The following is an 18,649-nucleotide window of genomic DNA, read 5'->3' on the forward strand; positions in this document are numbered from 1 at the left end:
GTGATGATGTCTACATTAGCAAGGCAAACCAAGACCAGTGGACTTAAGGGTCAAAATGTTGGTGCTATGGATGCAGTTTCCACACTATACATATTTCAGCTTCTTTAATTTGGAGTCTGGTCTTGTGCTGAATGCTTATTACTGATCATAAGAAATCACTCAGTGACAAAGTATGTTAAGTGGGGAAAATTGGGAGGCTTACTTCAAAAGCACAGTTCTGATCTGAACTTAAACACTAGCAGATACACACCCAGCAGAAGCAGTGTGGCCAACTGAAAGACCTGCATAACAGCTGACAGAGCAGACACGCCAGGGAGGGCAGGCAACAGCATACATTGCAGGGGACATGGCTACCAATTTGTCCAACCCCTCATGCTCTCAAATTTGAAAGGACAGGACCACCATTCACAGTGCGGCTGATGAGAGACAGGTAACCCTTGGTATTAATCCATTCTTCTGTATTAGCACTGAAATTACTTAACTGTTTCTCATAACAGTTGCACCAAATGGCAATTGCATGTTTTTAGTCAAATGTTTTCATAAACACTTACTAGTCTGGACAGTGATACTGGAGCCACCTGTCCATGCCCCATCCTCTCCTCTCCCCTTCCTTCCCCTCATTCCTGGATATCTTAGCATATGGAGAGTCTCCTTGCTTACATCTCCTTTTATCCTTGAATTTGTCTGTGTGATGGAACACAAAGCATCAGCAATCAGCTTTGAACTACCACCTTCTCCTGCTGAGTCTGAATTCTGTTTCCCATTTCAGCAAATCGCAGTCCCTGACAAACACCTTCAGCATATCTGAATCATCTCAGCGGGGAAATGCCAATGAAGACGAAGCAAAAGCTGAGACGATCCGCAACCTGAGGAAATCATTTGCTAGCCTGTTTTCCGATTAACAGCCCTGCAGCTGGATCTGTGCTTTTTGTCAGCCCTCACTCTTCATGTCGGCATACCTGATGTCATCCTGGAATACGCTCAATGGTACCCAGCGATTTACAGCTAACACCTGGGTAAAGGAAATTTAGAAAACTATAGTTGTTTTAATACAAAGAAAATATTATAACGGTCTGAAAAGTGACTGTATAAAAGTGGCACTGGGTTTTGTGCATAATCAGAATCACATCTGTTCAAATGACTGAGTTGTAAAGCAAATTTTACTCTTGCTAACCCCTGTGGAGTCAACACAGTTATGGCAGTGCAAACTAGAATTTATTTTGATTTGTATATAGTCAATACAATTGCTTACTCCCAATTACTGAATCCTTGTTGTGGTCGAGCTAAAAAAAATGCAGGCTTTTTTCAGAAACAGATGTGAAAAGATGGAGTCAAGAATAAGTATTCATTGACTGATAAAGTGAGCATGCTTGAGCATGGAAACAGCAAACTGTGGAACCTCATAATACCAACCTTATAAATAAAGTCACTTTTTTGAGCAAAACTACAATCAAGTTAAATACGGTACCAGACATCAGTAAGCACCAAAGATCACACAAGCAAGTCATCCAGATGGACTGCTGGTTAGCTCCAGATCAGTCTGCTCACAGCAGATAAAACATCTCTGTTTCATGCCTTGCATTTATGTTCCCTGCACGTGATTCCCTGAGTTCTGAGAGAAAAATGTCATGTCCTAACCCTGTAGCCTTAGCTCAAAAATAACCTGAGAAATGGGCCTTCCACACAAAAAACAACTTCTTCCCCAGCCCCTGGAAACACCAGAGTTCACATTCACAGTTCACGCAAACTCCAGACAGAACCCAGCTAAACTTCAAGCACTTTGGTGACTTGGTCACATCTGGCTAAGTACATCCCCCAGGAACACGCTTAATTAACAGCAGAGCCGATGAAGTGCACATACTTGTGTGCTGAGTGTTCCATAATACCAAATGGACAGAGAGATGGAGTGAAACCCTGTCTCCCTCCTTGAACCCCCATTGACCACACTGGGGTGAGCACAAAATGAATGCAAGGTGACAAATCTGCAACAGAACATGAAAACTATACTTGATAAATAAGATGAGCTGGGGTCCATCGACAGACACCAAGCCATGGGAAGGAACGTACAGGATTGCCTCCAGCAGGCAATGATCAGTATTAGTCCTCCCCAACCACCCCCAAGAATCAGTCTTCCAGAGAGGACAGAGATGGATCTTTGCCAGGTGTGATTTTCCTAAGCTTGCAACTCAGAATGAAGCTGTGCACGAGCACATATATTAGAACTGAGACACGGGAAAATCCAGGAATGAGACAAGCACATTCGTGACTGAAAAAACCCACCTTGGGTAAATCAATGTGGCTATTTCTACCAGTGGAGAATCTACTCCTTGCACGGTGCTAGTTCTGTTTGTAACATACCTAATGCAAGCGATAGTCCCCATCCCACCTCCTGAACTTCTCTTCAAAGTTTTGTTAAGTACTTTAGTTACAAACCGTGCATGTGGCATCAAGACCAGGCTTTTGGCTTTTTGTTTCCCTTAGCAACTTCACATTGATGACACTTACAAATGCCAAGGGAGGCAGGGATGCCAGTAAGTTAAAAACATTTGAGCCAAGGGCATAGGTCTTTATTGTCACTTAAACAGAGATCCCCAAAGCAGCAAAAGCAACAGCAACATTTGCTGTCTCGGATCTTATGATTCACTGGTGGGAATAAAGCCAAACAAGCAATTCCTTCCTGCATAGTACCTGTAATGAACATCTAAATCCAATGCAGTCATCTGGACCTTGTACGACCTACCCGTGAGCAGGCCCTTACACATACAATGGCTTTTGTGACTCGTGTGCTTTCAGACAAGTAACAGCGTAGCTTTTCCACGTTGGAAGGCTCTCGAGAGACCCATCTGGATCAACGATTTATATCTCAAGTTCAGTATTATAGAACCACCCTATTCCCTGATGATTTATCTCCAACCTCCCCCAGTTCTATGTTGTCCTTCCAGGTTTGCTAAGCAGTTTACAATATAGCATCATAAATACATGTCATTGTCTGAGAAAAAAAACAGACCCTGCTGTTTTGCAATCTCCAGGAGCAATAAAAGAGTGACAAATGGCCTTGAGCAAGCACTGTCCCACTGGCAAGAACAATAGCAGATTAACAGGCTCCACTGTATGGAGAGGAGGTAATACAACCCTGGTGGGAGAGGATTTCCCTCTATAACACTTCCCTCAGCATGGTTTATGCCTTTCCCTACTAAATGGTCACCAGAGATTCAAAGGCAAAAATAAGTTTCCTGCCAGAATCCTCAATTGCTCTATCCCCTCAATCTTTTTATGTCTCTCTTACCAACACAACCTATACAAAAAAATAAGTAACTAGTGACTAGTATGGCATGGCCCCATAAATTGACCCCAGTTCATCACTGAAACCACAACAGCTGGATCATTTGCTGATGCTGCATTTGAACACAGCAGGGCTGTTCTCCAGTGGACCACAGTAACAGGACAGCACTGAGCACTGTTGATTTGATACCCAGCAGTGACTCAGATCTCTTCATTTGCCTGCAGCTCGCAGCTGTCAACTTTCAAGAGACAAGCAAACAGAATGGCATCCTCCCCTCCTCCTAACTCCAGCTTGCAAAAGCAAGTGAAAACAACAGGCACTCTCAGCTTAACTTGGTTACTCCTAACAGTTCCTGAAAAGCATCTTCAGTTCTACCCACAGAAGTGCTTTAATGAAAACACTGAGCTGATTTCCTAAGTTAAAATTACAAAACTCTACACTGTGTCCTATAAATGTTCCAACATTACACCTCAATCTACAACTATGATGCTCACATGCTAGGTCTTGTGGCTAGTACGAGATTCACAAATGCAACAGTATGTATTCCGGTTATCACTTTCGATACAGGATTTCTATTCCAAAATCCCTACAATCTAACAAAACAAGACAGAGAAGAAATACAAGGGGCATGTTCTCCATTATATGAATAGGCAACTAAGGCATACCCAAGAGGTATTTAGGTACCTAAATATAACAGCTGGACTTAGGAGAAATAAGAAGGCAACAGAAAAGTTGACAAATAGACATTATATTTAAATCACAGGGCAGACATGGCCCACAACACACCTGGGGATCTTTCTCACACAGCTGCAAAAACTGAGCACGTGGTCAAAGCTTTCCTTTTGTCCTGAATGATTTTCTTTACACAGAAGTCAGGAAACATGAATAGATTTATGTGTTTGGATCCAGCCCAAGAAGGAGCTGGGACACAGCTAAGACACCCATTCATGTCCACACCTGGAAAATGAATTTACATTTTGCTGTTTAGATATGGGCTGAGAAACAACTTGACTTTCTTGCAATATCTAGGTGTGGTATTTCAAGAGGAATGTCACCTGTGTTCCCACATGCGACTAAAAGTCTTGTATAAAGCTAAGGCTCAGAAGAATAGCAGTCCTGCTCCAATAACTGCAGCAGCATTTTCTTCTCTCTCACTAATTGCATGCAAGTACATAAGACCTTACACCCTGCATATGACCCAGCCATTTCATCTGATTGCCTTAAGTTTCATGAGTAAGATAAAACAATACACAGAAAAGCCAAGTTCCTTATTTCCAAGTGACTGCTAGTAGCAGCCCTAACAGCGCTGGATATGGATGAACAGTACAGTAAGAAACGCCCATCTTCAGACATTTCATCTTTAGTGATTTCTCTTCTGTAGAGTTTGCAAATGGCAATGACACACATACTCGGCTTAGGAGCTGGTGAACTAAAAAAAAATAAGCAGCTAGTTTTCAAACATTTCCTCTCTTTGTCTTCTAATTTTACACTGTTGGTTCCAAGATACTCACTTCATATGTTATATCTTGGTTTATGAATAAAAGGAACTCATCTTTAGGGAACTTGACAGTTCAGGGTAACTCAGGTTTCTTTATCTTTGGCTCACAATACCTTTACTACAATGTGGAGGAACAATGGAGAACAGGAAAGAGTATCTTCAGGTCACTTTGCAATGTATCTGTTAAAAGGCTGAGTTCGTTTCTTCGAAAACAAACATTTAAATGACAAAATCCAGGATAAACAGAACATGTGGCACCAGCCTGGTGGAAGTACAGCAAGGCTGCGTTCCTGGCAGAGGGCCCAACTCCAGAGCAGCACGGGGCATTCCAGCAGACAATCACGTTGCTTGCTCATCAAGGCACTGGTAATACAAGTACCACTGACACCACAAAATTAACCCCTCTCACACATATAAAATCATCATTCCCAGACACAGCTTCAAAAGAGTAGAGAGAGTCGGTTACAAATTATTTTATCAGTTAAAGCTGTATAACCTGATCTGAATATTATGTATGGATTTCTGAAGCACTCATCACAAAGACAAAATGGTGCAAGATCAACACAGTGTAGATTTCCCTTCTCCTTTTTATAGTCAGTAGAATATAAAGAATTGCTGTGAGCTCTGAGAGGCCCGACTATACGCTTCACTTAGGTGACAATTCTATTGGAACAAGGCAATGCAACCACTGCAGGCAAGTGTTAAAAATTAAAGCTAACCTTGGTATGGAAGGGAAATCACTGTCCCCCGACTCTATATACTCTTACGTGTTTAATCATGACAGGATTTGCACTGGTATGCCATTGCTGTGAAGTAGAAAAGGAAAAAAAGAAGAAATACGACTTTCAACAGCAAAATTAAGTATTATATTTTACTTCCACTGGAGTTAATGGCAAAACTTCCTGACTCTACTGAAGTCAACTGATTTTATACAAAACAAGAAGATGAATCACTGAAATATCACCTGAAAAAGCACGTTAAGTACTACTGATTGAGTAGTTTGTATTTAATAGGAAATGTCATTCCATTTCCACTGTTGAAATTTCAAAAATATTTTAGAAAATATCAGCTGTCACAACAGTCATCAGTACCATTTACATTTACAGAAACACCGAGATCAATCCATCTTAAAAAAATATGTAAGTGAAAAGTTCTAGCAAAGTTTAGTCATTCCAGTCTTCCTTTAATTGAGCTCCAGCATCAGCCTGCAGATCTCATCAGGAGACTTGAACAGTGGTCTTGTTAGTTGCTCACTAGTTAATAAGACAACTCTTGAAAGGTGCTCATAACGCACTACAACACATTTCCTCTTGGCAAGTTGTATTTTCTTAACTTAAGTAATGGAATTAAATGAAATTTACTCAGTAAAGTGAGAATTCATTCTGCTTCTCCTGCTGTGATGCCACTTCCACTGCAATCAGGTCAATCTATTTAATTCCTTAAGTAAGTTAGGCCAGAGGAAAGATTTATTTTTGCACCAGTTTTGGTTCACACACAGTAAATGCAGCCGTGTACTACAGCTCCTTATTTGTAAAGTCAAAGAGAAAGACAAAGTTTTGCTGCTCATTCTTTGTAAAATTGCTCTGCTTCTGTTCAGACTTCTGAGTTACACTGTAGCATGACTTTACTCGGTTGTTTGTAAAATGAACTGATTTGTGTTCTAATATTTCCATTGTAAAGAAAATCTTTTCCCTGTATTCTTTGTGTATTAAGTAACAATACAAAAATGCTTTTTATCTAAGAAAACATTAAAGGAAAAAGAAAATGTCATCTTTGAAAATTTCTACATGAACTCACATCTACCATAACAGTGGTAGCACCCTGTTCTATATGGAACAGGGTAGATTTTTTTGGTTAATAAGTATTATTAGCCAGGTAGATTTGAAACAACATCATTTTTCCTAGCAATTTAGTAAAACTCTTCAAGTAAGACAGACAAGTATAGGGTTTGTATTTAAAGTGCTCTTTATCTGATGCAGCAAATATTTGGTCGGTATCCTTCTGGTCTCTAAGTAGCACTTCACAGACGAGTAAGAGAGAGGGGAGAGGGGTGGGGGGTAGCAGAACACACTGTTTGAAGTTGTAGCTCTTCATGATATAGACATTAGTGCCAGGTGGTACAGTACTACCAGAGCACAAAACAAACCTAGCCTTTGTGGTTGAAACATTACCATGCATACATGTTCTTGCCACAATCTGAAGAGAAGGCAGATGTTAGTGCCTGGGATTTGCAATCTCCTGCAGTTAGAAAGCAAGCTCAGGGACTAGGAAACTCACTGAAGGAAAAAGCAGCAATCAAATGAACGCACGCCGAATGTCCATGGGGCGGCCCCGGCTGGGTCTAGGTGGGAACCTGTCATTGGGACCAGCTCGTCCTGGAAGTGTAGGGTTTGCTCCAGGCAAGGAACCAATTGGGTCAAAATGTGGCCTGAATGGAGGAAACTGGCCTGGTGCTTCTCCTGGGCCAGGAATGAGTGAGTTAATTGGGTCTCCAACATATGGAAGTGTTGGTCTCTCATCATATTCTCCACCAATGATCATTGGGGGATACATGGGGTTTGATGGAAATGGGTTGGGAGGAAAAGGATTAGGATAGAATGGGTTGGGGTGAAAAGGGATTGGATGAGGTGTAGGGGGCAGAAACATCATGTGCCTCCATCTCAGGGCTTCCTTCTTCTGTTTCAACTTTTTCTTGTATAGCTGCAGACAGAGACAAAGGCATTTTAAAGCTCTGTAAGTGCTTTGTGTCCCAGCTTCAGCAATTGCATTCAGTTCTGCAGCACTTCTCGCCAGTCTCAAAACCCAGAACAGCAACTCCCCTGCCTGCCAAAGACCAAACACAGCATCTCTGGAAGACCCCTACCCCACGATATGGGCATGCGTCATGTAACTTGTTGATGCTGTTTTCTCCTACTCTGACCAAGTTCAACATGTGTACCCAGACCAACACACTTTTAAACTCAAATGTAACTCAAAGTTACAGCCTCCCAAAATCTATGTTTTATCCTCAAATTAGCCCAAGAAGACTAATCTCAAAAGAGATTATACAAAAAAGTCACTTACTTCTTTCCAGTCTGTGTCACGAGGCCTTGCAATAGGATCTACAAAGAGAAGTAAAAAAATAAGAAGAGCCATCTATTTTATTTTTAAGTAGCATTCATGCCACAGATGCCACAGTTTTGTCAGAACTTGCAGAAGAATTCAAGAACTGAAAAAACACTTTTAGTCAATACATTTTTCATAAAGATAATGCACCTTAATAAATATAAAGCTCCAGGACCATAACCTACTTCCACATCCGTTCAACGTAATGTATCACCTCCAAAAGTAGACAAATCCCAGAAACACTGTCCCCATATCTTTGACTTCTGACAGCGCTTCCCCGTATCACCTTATTTCTTCAATCTATTGTGAGAAATTATAGCAGGAATATCTCTTCCCTCCACTTCCTAGTATCTGCAATAGTCAGTACACCAACGCAGCCAGAAAAACAAATGAAAACAAGGAAAGCCTGCACCACACAATGGTAAGACCTGTGTGGTCCATCAGTAACGGTTGTCATTAGTTTTCATGCCAGAAAACTGCATCCACCTCAACTACACCTGACTAACTACTGGTTAGCATCACAAATGACTGCGTTTACTCTCACAGTGTTTAAAAAACAGAAGTGGTTGCCCGAGAAGCCTCTTATCAAAATCTGTCAGACCTAATCCCTCTGTTCACATGAGAATGTAATTAGAAAAACACGTGTCTTAACATTACCTCGGAAATCTCGCAGATACATAAACCTCCAGAGAAGCTGGTCATTTGAAGCTGTGTACAGATCACGGCAAACAGCAGAAAGAGAGATGAGGGAACGCACATCCAGAAGTCTGAAAATCCGAAGCTTGAGCTCAAGAGGAAGGACCACTAACCCAAACACATCTGGCAAGTTCAGAGCTACAAAGGGAAAAAAATAGAAGCATTACCTAAGTGGTGCAGAGCTTATCTCTGAAGACCATAAAAGAAAGAAAGGCCATTATAATCTTTCCCTGAAAACATTTCCCTTTGATGCCCGAGTCACACCGCTGTTCTCGGAAAGTACTGTGACGTGACTTCTTATAACGCAGATCTCTTGCAACTCCAAGCATGTTCAGGGAGTGCACAAAATAGGGCAAATGGCACTTCATACTGACCACTATTGGCCACTGTAAGCCTAAGAAACATTCCACACACCTAACTATGTTTATAGGCTACAGAACAAAGGAATAGGTAAAGAAAAAAAAGACTTGCCCAATTTCATGAGCCCACAAAATCCACATTAAATACAGAGCACATGCTTCACATAAAACCTTTGCACAGTGAAGCCTAGAGGGAATAGTCTTCAGAATACAAAGCTGAGACCTTTTATGGCAATACCTATGCAGAGAAAGCCTGGCTTCCTACTGCTCCACAAACACCAGCTTGGGTTACTTCCTACCTTCTTTCCAAACCCTCAATGACCAGTTACTGAGAAGATCATTTCCGAGGTCAGACTTCCAAATATGATGCTATATAAATTTTTCTGCTTTGACAAACAAATGGATCAGAAGTACAGAACTACTGCCACAAAATTATTGTGGTATGATTTTCTCATCACTAAGTGTGGAAAACAGCAACTCCACTTCAGTCTTTTAAGTGAGACTAGAGCAATAAAAAATTAAAACTCCGAAATTATCAGTATATTAACATTTTCTGAGATACAAATATGAATATATTTTTTTAGAACGTATACATTACTTCGTGCTTACTCTTTATATAGCCATCACTGAACAGCTGTTTCTAACACTTTTCCTTCAAGGCTTTAGGCAGACCCCTTCCTTCCATCCTCAAATATGAAGTACCATCTGTAACTGTAAAATTGTAAATATTTTCTCTCACCTTGCCGGGCAGCAGCCAGAAGAGAGTAAACCAGCTGGTCTTTAAAGAGACGGGATAATTTCTGTAGGTCTTTGTAAACACCTGCAACCTTTTCTATCAAAGAGAGAGGTAAAAGGCTTAAATTCAGGAGGTTATAATGCAAAAATTAGCTAAGAGCAGAAGAATTATGTTTCTCTTATAAGCAGAACTGTAATCAGCTTGTAACCTTGATGGGAGCAGCTCGGCAGCTAGAGTGGAACAATCAAGCAATAAGTAATTAATTGACAAACTACAGACCAGCTCCATGGTCAGTCTAGGCCTTCCTTTGGCCTTAAATAGCACCATTAAGAGAAATACTTGAGTTCTTCAGAAACTGACTCTCAAGCTGTCAGAGCTTCGTCAGATTTCAATGCTCATGTGTATCACACACCTATGTTGTAAACACTTGCAATGTTCTTTTTTCCGACAGAAATGTGTTTCCATGCTTTTTTCTAAAGAAACAGGAGCCAGAAGACTCTATCATTACATCAGACACATCTCAGTGCTCAGTTACTCTTCTAAAGCCTTTCGACTAGACTTGTACATCAGCAACGGGGGCTACCCAGGACACAGTGTAGGACGCTGAGTCAGTCTCGACGGCCAACAAAGCAGTTCATACACACTTCAGAGAACAAAAGGCTAGTTGGGTCTGTGCTCCCAAGGATCCACATCTATCTACCCTTCTCTCCTCCCCCGCCTTAGTTTTCCCTCTAGTTTTGGCATTCTGGAGAGTGCTACGTGGTCAGCACGTTTTTCTGACAAAATGCGTATAACAATCACGGTGCCACAACAAGAGCGTACATCAGCCTCTGAAGTCCTGAACTGACAGGCAGAAAGCGGGTATAATCCAGCACTGGTGCCCCAGAGGTTAACACATATGCTTAAGACCTCATAAATTACAGGCATATGGGCCAAAGTATGATTCAGGCTTTGCAAGTTTCTCTCCTTACACGGTTAATCCAATAAATTTAGATTGTTTCAGCAGCAAAGTGTGAGTAAATGGCTACACTCTGAATTCCTTTTACCACAAAGCTATGACTCACCTAAACAGCAACCGCATTGTTACTCTTTTTTGCTATTCTTTACCTATTTGGTCCTCTACTGAAGTATATCCTTACTCACTGTGTGACTTCCTTACTTTCCAGTTTATTACAGTTAATATTATAGCTCAATCATACCTGGCTCCTGAAAGCAAATGAAGGACGCTGGCAACAGCTGTATTCTCTTAACACCTTTAATCTCTTTGTTGATTTTTAATGTTGCTGCAAATACAAGAAAAAAAAAAGACATTTCAAAATTTAAAACACACTGAGACATGACAAAGATCACTTCATTACTGCCTTACCCTTTGAAGGTGTTTTACTTTCCTCCCTCACCAAATTCCCTCAAGGAAAATACCCAACTATAGCAAGCAGCTAGACAAATACAGATTTCAGAAAAATAAAATGGAACTTCAAACAGCAGGGAATAAACAAAGATCTTGGTGATGGAAACCAAGCATTGCCTCCAACAATTCTATCATGTGGAAAGAGATGTAGCACAGCTAAAAGAGGTACACAGCAAATCATTATTATAACAGCCATTAAAGAAATATTAACTAAAGAAAGATTCAACAAGCTTACTACATGAACACTATATGCATGATAGTTTTAACACTGTCCTAAATCTAACCTCAACCTAACCTGGTTAAAACATTTAATCAAGATGTGTACACATTCTGAGAAAACGTATGTGCTTATACAAATTGGCATAATCAGTTGCAAGTTTTATACGTACACATAAAAATTATAATCAAAGATATACTGAAATTAGAATCAAGCCCCAATTTACTATCGGTTCTGCAAAAACATGGAATTGCTCAAATGCTAAATAAAATATGAAAAAGAAAGAAAAATTTAAAAAAAGACAAAGAAAACTTAAAAAAAACCCCACCAAATGACATGGAAGTTGCTTCAAAAAATTAGACTCCCCTAAATTTTCTAGACCGAACAGCTTAAACTAAATACAATTTTTGAGACCACAATTAAACTATTAGTGTGCTACAGGAAATATTATATGTTAAAGCTAAAGAATATATAGTCTGAAAGTTGTTTATAAGCCTTGCAAAGAACATGAGACAAGACAAAATATTGTAGCTGGAGCAAATCTACCTCTTTTAATGTTTGGCAATATATACCAACGTTCCTATGCAATGAGACAAGAAAGATTTCTACAACATTGCAATGAAAAGGCCAGCTGAACCCCCTAAGGGTTGATCTGTTATGATTAGAGGAAGAGAAACAGTTAACACAGAGACAGGAAATACCAAGAATATTCATCATCAGGTAGTAGCATCTCTTGCACCTCAGCAACCTGAATAATCAAGGTGCAGTTCTAAGCAGTGTGCACAAAAGCATGTTTTAAGTTTTCTCTTGCTAAATAAAGGTGATATTCAGCAATGCGCATCCAGGATAAAATCTTGACTAACTTACCATTAATAGCAACAAGATCTCCCAAAGGCACACAAGTCAAACCTGCAGAACCTTCTTCGCAAAGGGGATGTGTGTACTGTAGCTTATAAACACCATTCCCTCTCCATTTCTCTGGCATAGACACTGCCTTGGCTTCTGTCCCCTAAAAACACAGAGATAACACTGCCATACTCTAGCAATGTGCCAAGACTAAGGGGTGTAAAAAGAGAATTAAAAGTTAGGAACTGCCAGAATGCTGCTTGCAATTCAAATCTTAGTTAAGTCCCAGTGTGCATTATGACACAGACTATAATTGCATGATTATACACTATTTTCCCCAGGACTAATGGCAAATCTAAGGAAAAGTTTAGTAATTTTTTATCCTGTCCCAGTTTCTGACAGGGAAAGTTGTTCAGTGAGCAGCCTCACACCTATTTCTTTGAGATGTACTTCATTCTGTCATTTATTCCAGCATTCTGACAACTCCTGTACGTGTGTTAATTTAAGGCATGAAAAACATTTTCTTGCACCTTTTCTGTGAACTTAGGAGGTATGACAGGGCTTGAAGAATCATAGCTTGAAATCCATTCAAAACTCTGAATGGACTAACAGTTTTTCCTTTCAATTTCAGTATGAAAGGGCTCAGACGGAATCCCAGAAGGGGACACAACATAACACAAGTACAAGTAGACTCACTCTCTTTCCTCTTAAATCTGCACAGCAATCATCTTCCCTACTTCCAAGCCTACTCACTGACATAAACTTTCTTCCCAGTGGCAAATGCATTCTTTGGATTCTATTTCGGGCTATAGGAATGCAATTCACTTAGCAGATTTATTAAACTGGTAAGTATTGGTCAACCGGACATCTAAACCGATCCCCTACATGTGCTTAGTTAGCCTCATCGCAAGAAAAAACATGAGAATTTAAACACCTTCCCTGAAAGCAAATCTTTTTTTGCATGTTTAACCTCATATTAATAAACATACAATGCAAATCTGAGAATCTAAATCTACCTATGCGTTAGGTACCTTGGCAGGTTAGCAGAACCAAAGCCTAACGGAGCTCAGTTGAAGTTAATACGGAATTGGACACAACATTTGGTCAGACCTAGGACTTTTTAACCACCATTTGAACTGGATACCATTGAGATGATACTGATGCTTAAGGCAGCGTCTCAAAGAAGTGCTACAGTCTAAGTACATCTATGCAAGCTCAACAATATAAAGCAGAAACAGATTATCAGCTGGGTTTCAGTGAGGCTGAGGACTGATAGAAATGCAGGGACAGGCCTTGCCTCTTACACCTAAAAGCTGCTCTAGCCTTTAGCCTTAAGGCTCACTGCTTTAGCAAATCAGAGAAGCTGATACTTGAGCAGCCTCTGCCGTGGACTGACATTTACAAAGCCAGAAGTGGATCTTCAGATGCATCTTTTATCACTCATTCCCACGACATTCCACAGCTTTCTCATATTGACCAAGTAATTTCCTGACTGGCTGTGCACCTACCTGAGGTACATAGCCTGTCTCCATCATGAGAAGATGTACTAGAACGACCAAGGCATCAGCGGCACTGGTACACTCAGCAGAAAGGTAGAGCATCTCTAAGGAATGTGGTATTTCGCCATCAGCAGCTTCACTGCACAGCATGGGTTCAGAGGGGTAAGAACCTGTACCTTCTTCCAGGTCAACGTCTTCTGGGACTAATCCAGAAGGAAATTCAAGGCTGGATCCTGCCTTCAAGAGAAAGCAAAACATACCTTCATTCAGAAAATTACACCTCTATACACATCAATATTATTTGTCTGCTTATTCCAGTCTTCACAGGCACCGAGTCTACTCTGCTGATTTCTCAGGCTAGTTTGACAGATTCGTTACACCTCCATGTTCAAGCATATCAGCTGGAGACTTCGATTATACACATAGCCTCTGTATTTTTTGATATTGATAATACAAGCCCTTCATAAAAAGGTCAATCATTTGATTGCATACACTGCTTGAAGACAAAGTGGTAATACATTAAACCATTGGAATTTTCGCAACATATGCTGAAATATTTTACTCACTGTAGTACCATCATTTGTTTAAATATAGCCAACACGCACAGCAAATAATCAAAATGGTAACTCAAACTGCTCAGAAACACAATAAGACTAAATAGCTGGAAAAAAATCATCAGTGAAATAAATCTGCTGACACTTGAGACGCACTGTGGTTTTAGTGTGGCTTCCTTTCTCCTACCAAAACCACACCATATTATTACGTTAACGGATAAAACTACCCGCAGACACAATAAAAAAAAAAAAAACCACACAAAACACAAAAACCAGCAGTGAATTAAAACTATATGCAGATTTACCTAAGGGTCAGAAAATGGGAAAAAAAAAAAAAAGTCTAAAGGACCTGTAGCTACTTCTCCAACACATCCATGCCGAATGGCACAGGATATCCTCATATTTGTACGAGGCAGGCATGGCCATCCACCTGTGGAACTTCTTCTCTGTTAACAGCAATAGACATAGCCCCAGTTAAAAATAGATTTTCAGATGTCTAGAGCTCTTCTACAACGACATCAAGTTGCTTAGAAATTTTCCTGCCATCTTTCACTAAAATTTCTGTAGGAAGATGTGAGAATCTTTCATCTTGCCTTGGAATATTAAATAAACATGAAACAGATACTTCTGCACAGCTTACTACAGACTGACAGACATAAAGAGCTTGCATGCCCACAGCACCATGTAAGAATTATTGTTCCTGACAAGAATCAATGGGACAACGGTCCAACTACATTTTCTTTTATTATTTTCAATTCTTTTAATCCTAAATCTTAAATTTTCATACATTAAACCAGTATTTTTAAAAGACCTCATATAAAGGTTGTATTAAGGGACATTTTGTATTTGAAATTCATTCCAAAACAAAAACACTACTTGTCTTCCAACATTCTTTCAGAGCAATTTCCTCCCAGCTTCTCAAGCTCCTGCCCGAAACAGACAGGATGACCATGTAACGAGACAGATAGTGGCACTAGGCTGTGCCTGCAGCATCTCCTCTAAGGACTCCATTCACCACAGGACCCAGCAGTTGGTGGGAGCTTAACTATTGTATGTACTGTCACACAGGAAACAAACCACTGAGTAATATGAAAAAACGTGCCTATTAGCTGCATGGAGCATACAGGATCACACAGACGCACACCTACAAAGCATGAGGCAGAAGCTATCTCAGCAACACAGCCTCCACGCACAAGACAGACAGGTGTCACTCTATGGCAAGCTGTCTGAACCACAGGGAACTGTTATAACCCCCTAGAAAGGAATCGTGCACTCATCTTTTAAGTGGTGTTTTCCGACAGGCAGCGCCTTTTGCATTTGTGCAGTATGTACCAACGGTTTCCTCAAGAAGACAGCACTGAGGCAGGTAAGAAACATATCCAAAACTTCCTTACGGAAGGTGCATGTTCAAGCAAAAATATTAAATCCTATAAAAATGACAGACCTGAAACACCTCAGGGTCTCTGAACTAGCTTTCCTTCACAGCTAACATACAATGAACAGAGATAAATTTCCATCCAAATAACTGGCTTTCCATCCAAATAACAATGAATAGAGATAAATTTCCAACCAAATCAGACAAGTATAAGGAGCTAAATATTCTGAAAAGATTCTCCACTACATAGTACAGCAACTGACACAACAAGATGCCTTCTTTTTTGTCTTGTGTTGTACAGGGCAATTCTCATGTACTTACCCTCTCATCACTCTTTTGAACTTCCACCTGAGCTTTCTGGCTGTCACATTGCTCATTCTGCGTTTCTTCTTTTGGACTGTTGGTCTGACTTTTGCTGGGGATCGAGGTGGATGGCTCATGACCATTCTCAAGTGGTGGAGGAGTAGCAGAAGGAGGAGGAGGTAGGTTGGGTTGTCCATCTGCTTCTAGTAATAAGCATATCAAATCACCAGAAACAATCCCATACGAAGCTAAGGTCTTCTGATCGTCTGTGAGAGCATCTTTTCTGTTCAATGTTATTGAAAACTGCGTATCAGAGCTGCAAAATAGGGGGGAAGGGAAAGAAGGAAACATGGCTGGCTGCACATGGGTAACTGCACACAGAGGTATAGTTAGAAATGCATGCTACAATAGCACTATGCTGTGGGTTTACAGCCATTAAAAATTAGCTATATAATAAAGGAAGAGTGAGGGGGAAAAAATGTTATTGAATTATTTCCCTCATGTTTCTCTCCAAGTACTTTTTAAGTAGCTGTAGCTGCTTGGTAGGTATAACTTCATTTACTGTAATTTCTCACAGAACAGTTATGAAGGAAAGCAAACAAGCGCCCTCCAAATTTGAAGACATCACACCTAGCAAAACAAACTTTAAATAAACTACTGGCTGAGATTATTTAAAAACAAGATAGTGCTGCAGACTCAACCATCTTGTGCTCAGTAATTAAGCAAAACTGTGATTCCAAAAGGTCAGCAGCTGCCCTACAGCACGCTACTTGCAAATGAGGGTAGTGAGAAAATATGCTTCAGGGCAAGCACTTGCAAAAAAAAAAAAAAAAAGAAACGCAACTGGTTAGCACGGAAGCAGTTATCCAGTATCAGCTATAAAACACATGTGGCAAGATAAGCAGTAACTTCGGATTTCTCCTGCCCACGCTGCTACACAGCACAGTGCAGTGCTATCAAATGTACGTATCGCCAGTGAAACCTTAGTATGTCATATCTAACTAGAGGTTTGTCAATACAAATCCTTTAGCCACCACCAGAAAACGAGCCTCTTCTGTGGGCATTTCTTAAACTGACTTTGCAGACTTTACTCTCCTATAAAGGCCGCCATGAGTTCTTCATAAAGAAAACGCTTACGAAGCTTAAGCCCAGAGATTCTCTCGGAAGCCTGCAGAACTATAAAACTGACACGCTACAGCCATTTTCGTAACGTAAAGGCCACACGGAAACTTAAGCCAGCTCTGACTGAGCTGCAATCCGTACGCCACAGCTGAGCATCTCCCAAAGCGAGCTCTACTTTCCTGTTCCGCAGCGAACGGCCGGGAAGGAGAACTCGTTCGAAGCCGCGGTGACCCGCCGCCCTGCCCGCACCCCGCGCCGCCGCGGGAGCGGTGGGCAGCAGCCGGCCCGGCCTTTCTGAGCCTTACACGAGCTCTGGCAACGTGCCCTGGCGAACCGGGCACAACCTCCAGGCCGGCACTCTTCCAACCCGCCCCGTGATGCGTTACGCTGCCTCAGGCACCCCGCCGCAGAGCGTCTCGCCCCGGGCCGCTCATCCTCATCTTCCTCCTCCTCCTCTCGGCGCCCGCCTTTCGCGCCCCCACGCCTGGCCAGAGGAGGAGCGGCACGCCTCACGGCCCCGGCGGCCCGCCAGCACCCGCCGCTCCGTCCCCCACCCGCGGCAGCGCCGACACCCCCCGCCCCGCCAGGGGCAGAAGCACCGCCCCGGGGGGGAGGAGATGGGCCGGGCCGCTCCGGCCCTCCCCCGCCCCTCGTGGTACGGACCCACGGGCCCCAGACCCGCGTGCGCGCGCCCGCCCCCCCCCCCGCGATGGTTCGCTCCGCACGCACCGGTACCCCCAGGCGGGCAGCAGGGCCCGGCGCAGCTGCGCGCGCAGCTCCCCCAGCGTTGGCTCCGCCCCCTGCAGCTCCAGCGGCGCCGTTCGCTTCTGCACCCGCACCCGGAGCTTCATGGCGGCGGCGGGATCTCCACGCCCGCTTCGGGCCCCGCCGGGTGGCGCCGATGGTGACAGCGGCGGCAGGGAGCAGGCGCAAGGGCTGCCGGGGCGTGCCGTTGTTTTGGTTGGTGCGGCACCGCCTCCGCCCGCCCGGCCCCGGCCCCGCCCCCGGGGCCCGAGGCCGTCCGTCAGTGCGCCGCCGGCCGCGCGCTCCATCGATGCCTCGGCGTGCCACGTCGCCGTCTGCGCGGCGGCGCTGCCCGGCCGCGATCGATGATTGGGCGTTCGGATGGTGCCTGCGCATGCGCCGGGAGGGGTGTGTGTCACACGGCCCCGATCCCGGCCCGTCCCCTCCGTCTTCGCGGCTGTCGGGGTGTGCAGAGGCGGTCGGTGCCACCGTTCGCCCGTGGTGCTGATGTGTCTTTGCTGTTGTTGTTCAGTAGTGGGTTGTTCTCCTCAGCGATTTGTCCCCGCCGTGCCTCGAAGGGCGGGAGTGGCTTCTGCACACGGGCTCCGTGCCGCCGTGCTGGTTGGGCCGCTTCTCTCCCTTCCTCTGCAGTGTGGTACCAGTTTAGATGTTAACTCTGAAAACAAAAACGTCAAGGAGAGCCTGTTGCTGACTGGGCGTTAAACTCTGTTGGTGAAGTTCACAGGAAAGTGCTAGCAGAAGGGCTGGAGGAGGACCCTGCCCCCAGGACTGTTTAGTTTTATAAAGAACCATGTTTTTTTAAGGCAGACTGCCAAATTTTCATTTTGCAGGTAATTTTTAACACTTGCAGTCTAATAATCTCACAAAAAAAAATACAAAGTGT

General features: G+C 42.7%; 2 protein-coding genes across 3 annotated transcripts in view; one reads left to right on the forward strand and one right to left on the reverse strand.

The window, feature by feature from the left end:
• Window positions 1-902, forward strand: part of SYN3 (synapsin III) — a 181,497-nt gene extending 180,595 nt beyond the window's left edge. For both annotated transcript variants that reach the window (XM_086610261.1, XM_086610260.1), the window contains one exon: window positions 770-902. In XM_086610261.1, the coding sequence (XP_086466387.1) occupies window positions 770-902 (133 nt within the window). The remainder of the gene's footprint in view (window positions 1-769) is intronic.
• Window positions 903-6,225: 5,323 nt separating this feature from the next.
• On the reverse strand, window positions 6,226-17,852 carry FBXO7 (F-box protein 7). Its single transcript, XM_086611113.1, has 9 exons — window positions 17,731-17,852; window positions 15,898-16,195; window positions 13,657-13,884; window positions 12,170-12,311; window positions 10,877-10,960; window positions 9,681-9,773; window positions 8,544-8,720; window positions 7,845-7,882; window positions 6,226-7,481 (listed from the first exon to the last, which is right to left on the reverse strand). The coding sequence occupies exons 1-9, from the start codon at window positions 17,850-17,852 to the stop codon at window positions 7,077-7,079; spliced, it is 1,587 nt and encodes a 528-aa protein (XP_086467239.1). The 3' UTR covers window positions 6,226-7,076.
• Between the last annotated feature and the right edge of the window lie 797 nt (window positions 17,853-18,649).

This window comes from Tauraco erythrolophus, chromosome 4, assembly GCF_009769465.1.
Source record: "Tauraco erythrolophus isolate bTauEry1 chromosome 4, bTauEry1.pri, whole genome shotgun sequence".
NCBI lineage: Eukaryota > Metazoa > Chordata > Aves > Musophagiformes > Musophagidae > Tauraco > Tauraco erythrolophus.

Excerpts from the sequence above, each read along its gene's own strand:
- FBXO7 (XM_086611113.1), bottom strand. The coding sequence starts at position 17,852 with ATGAAGCTCCGGGTGCGGGTGCAGAAGCGAACGGCGCCGCTGGAGCTG. Across the intron at positions 16,196-17,730 it reads CTGCCCGCCTGGGGGTACCG|CTCTGATACGCAGTTTTCAA; the intron begins GTGCGTGCGGAG and ends CCTATTTTGCAG. Across the intron at positions 10,961-12,169 it reads AGATCTTGTTGCTATTAATG|CAACATTAAAAATCAACAAA; the intron begins GTAAGTTAGTCA and ends TTGTATTTGCAG.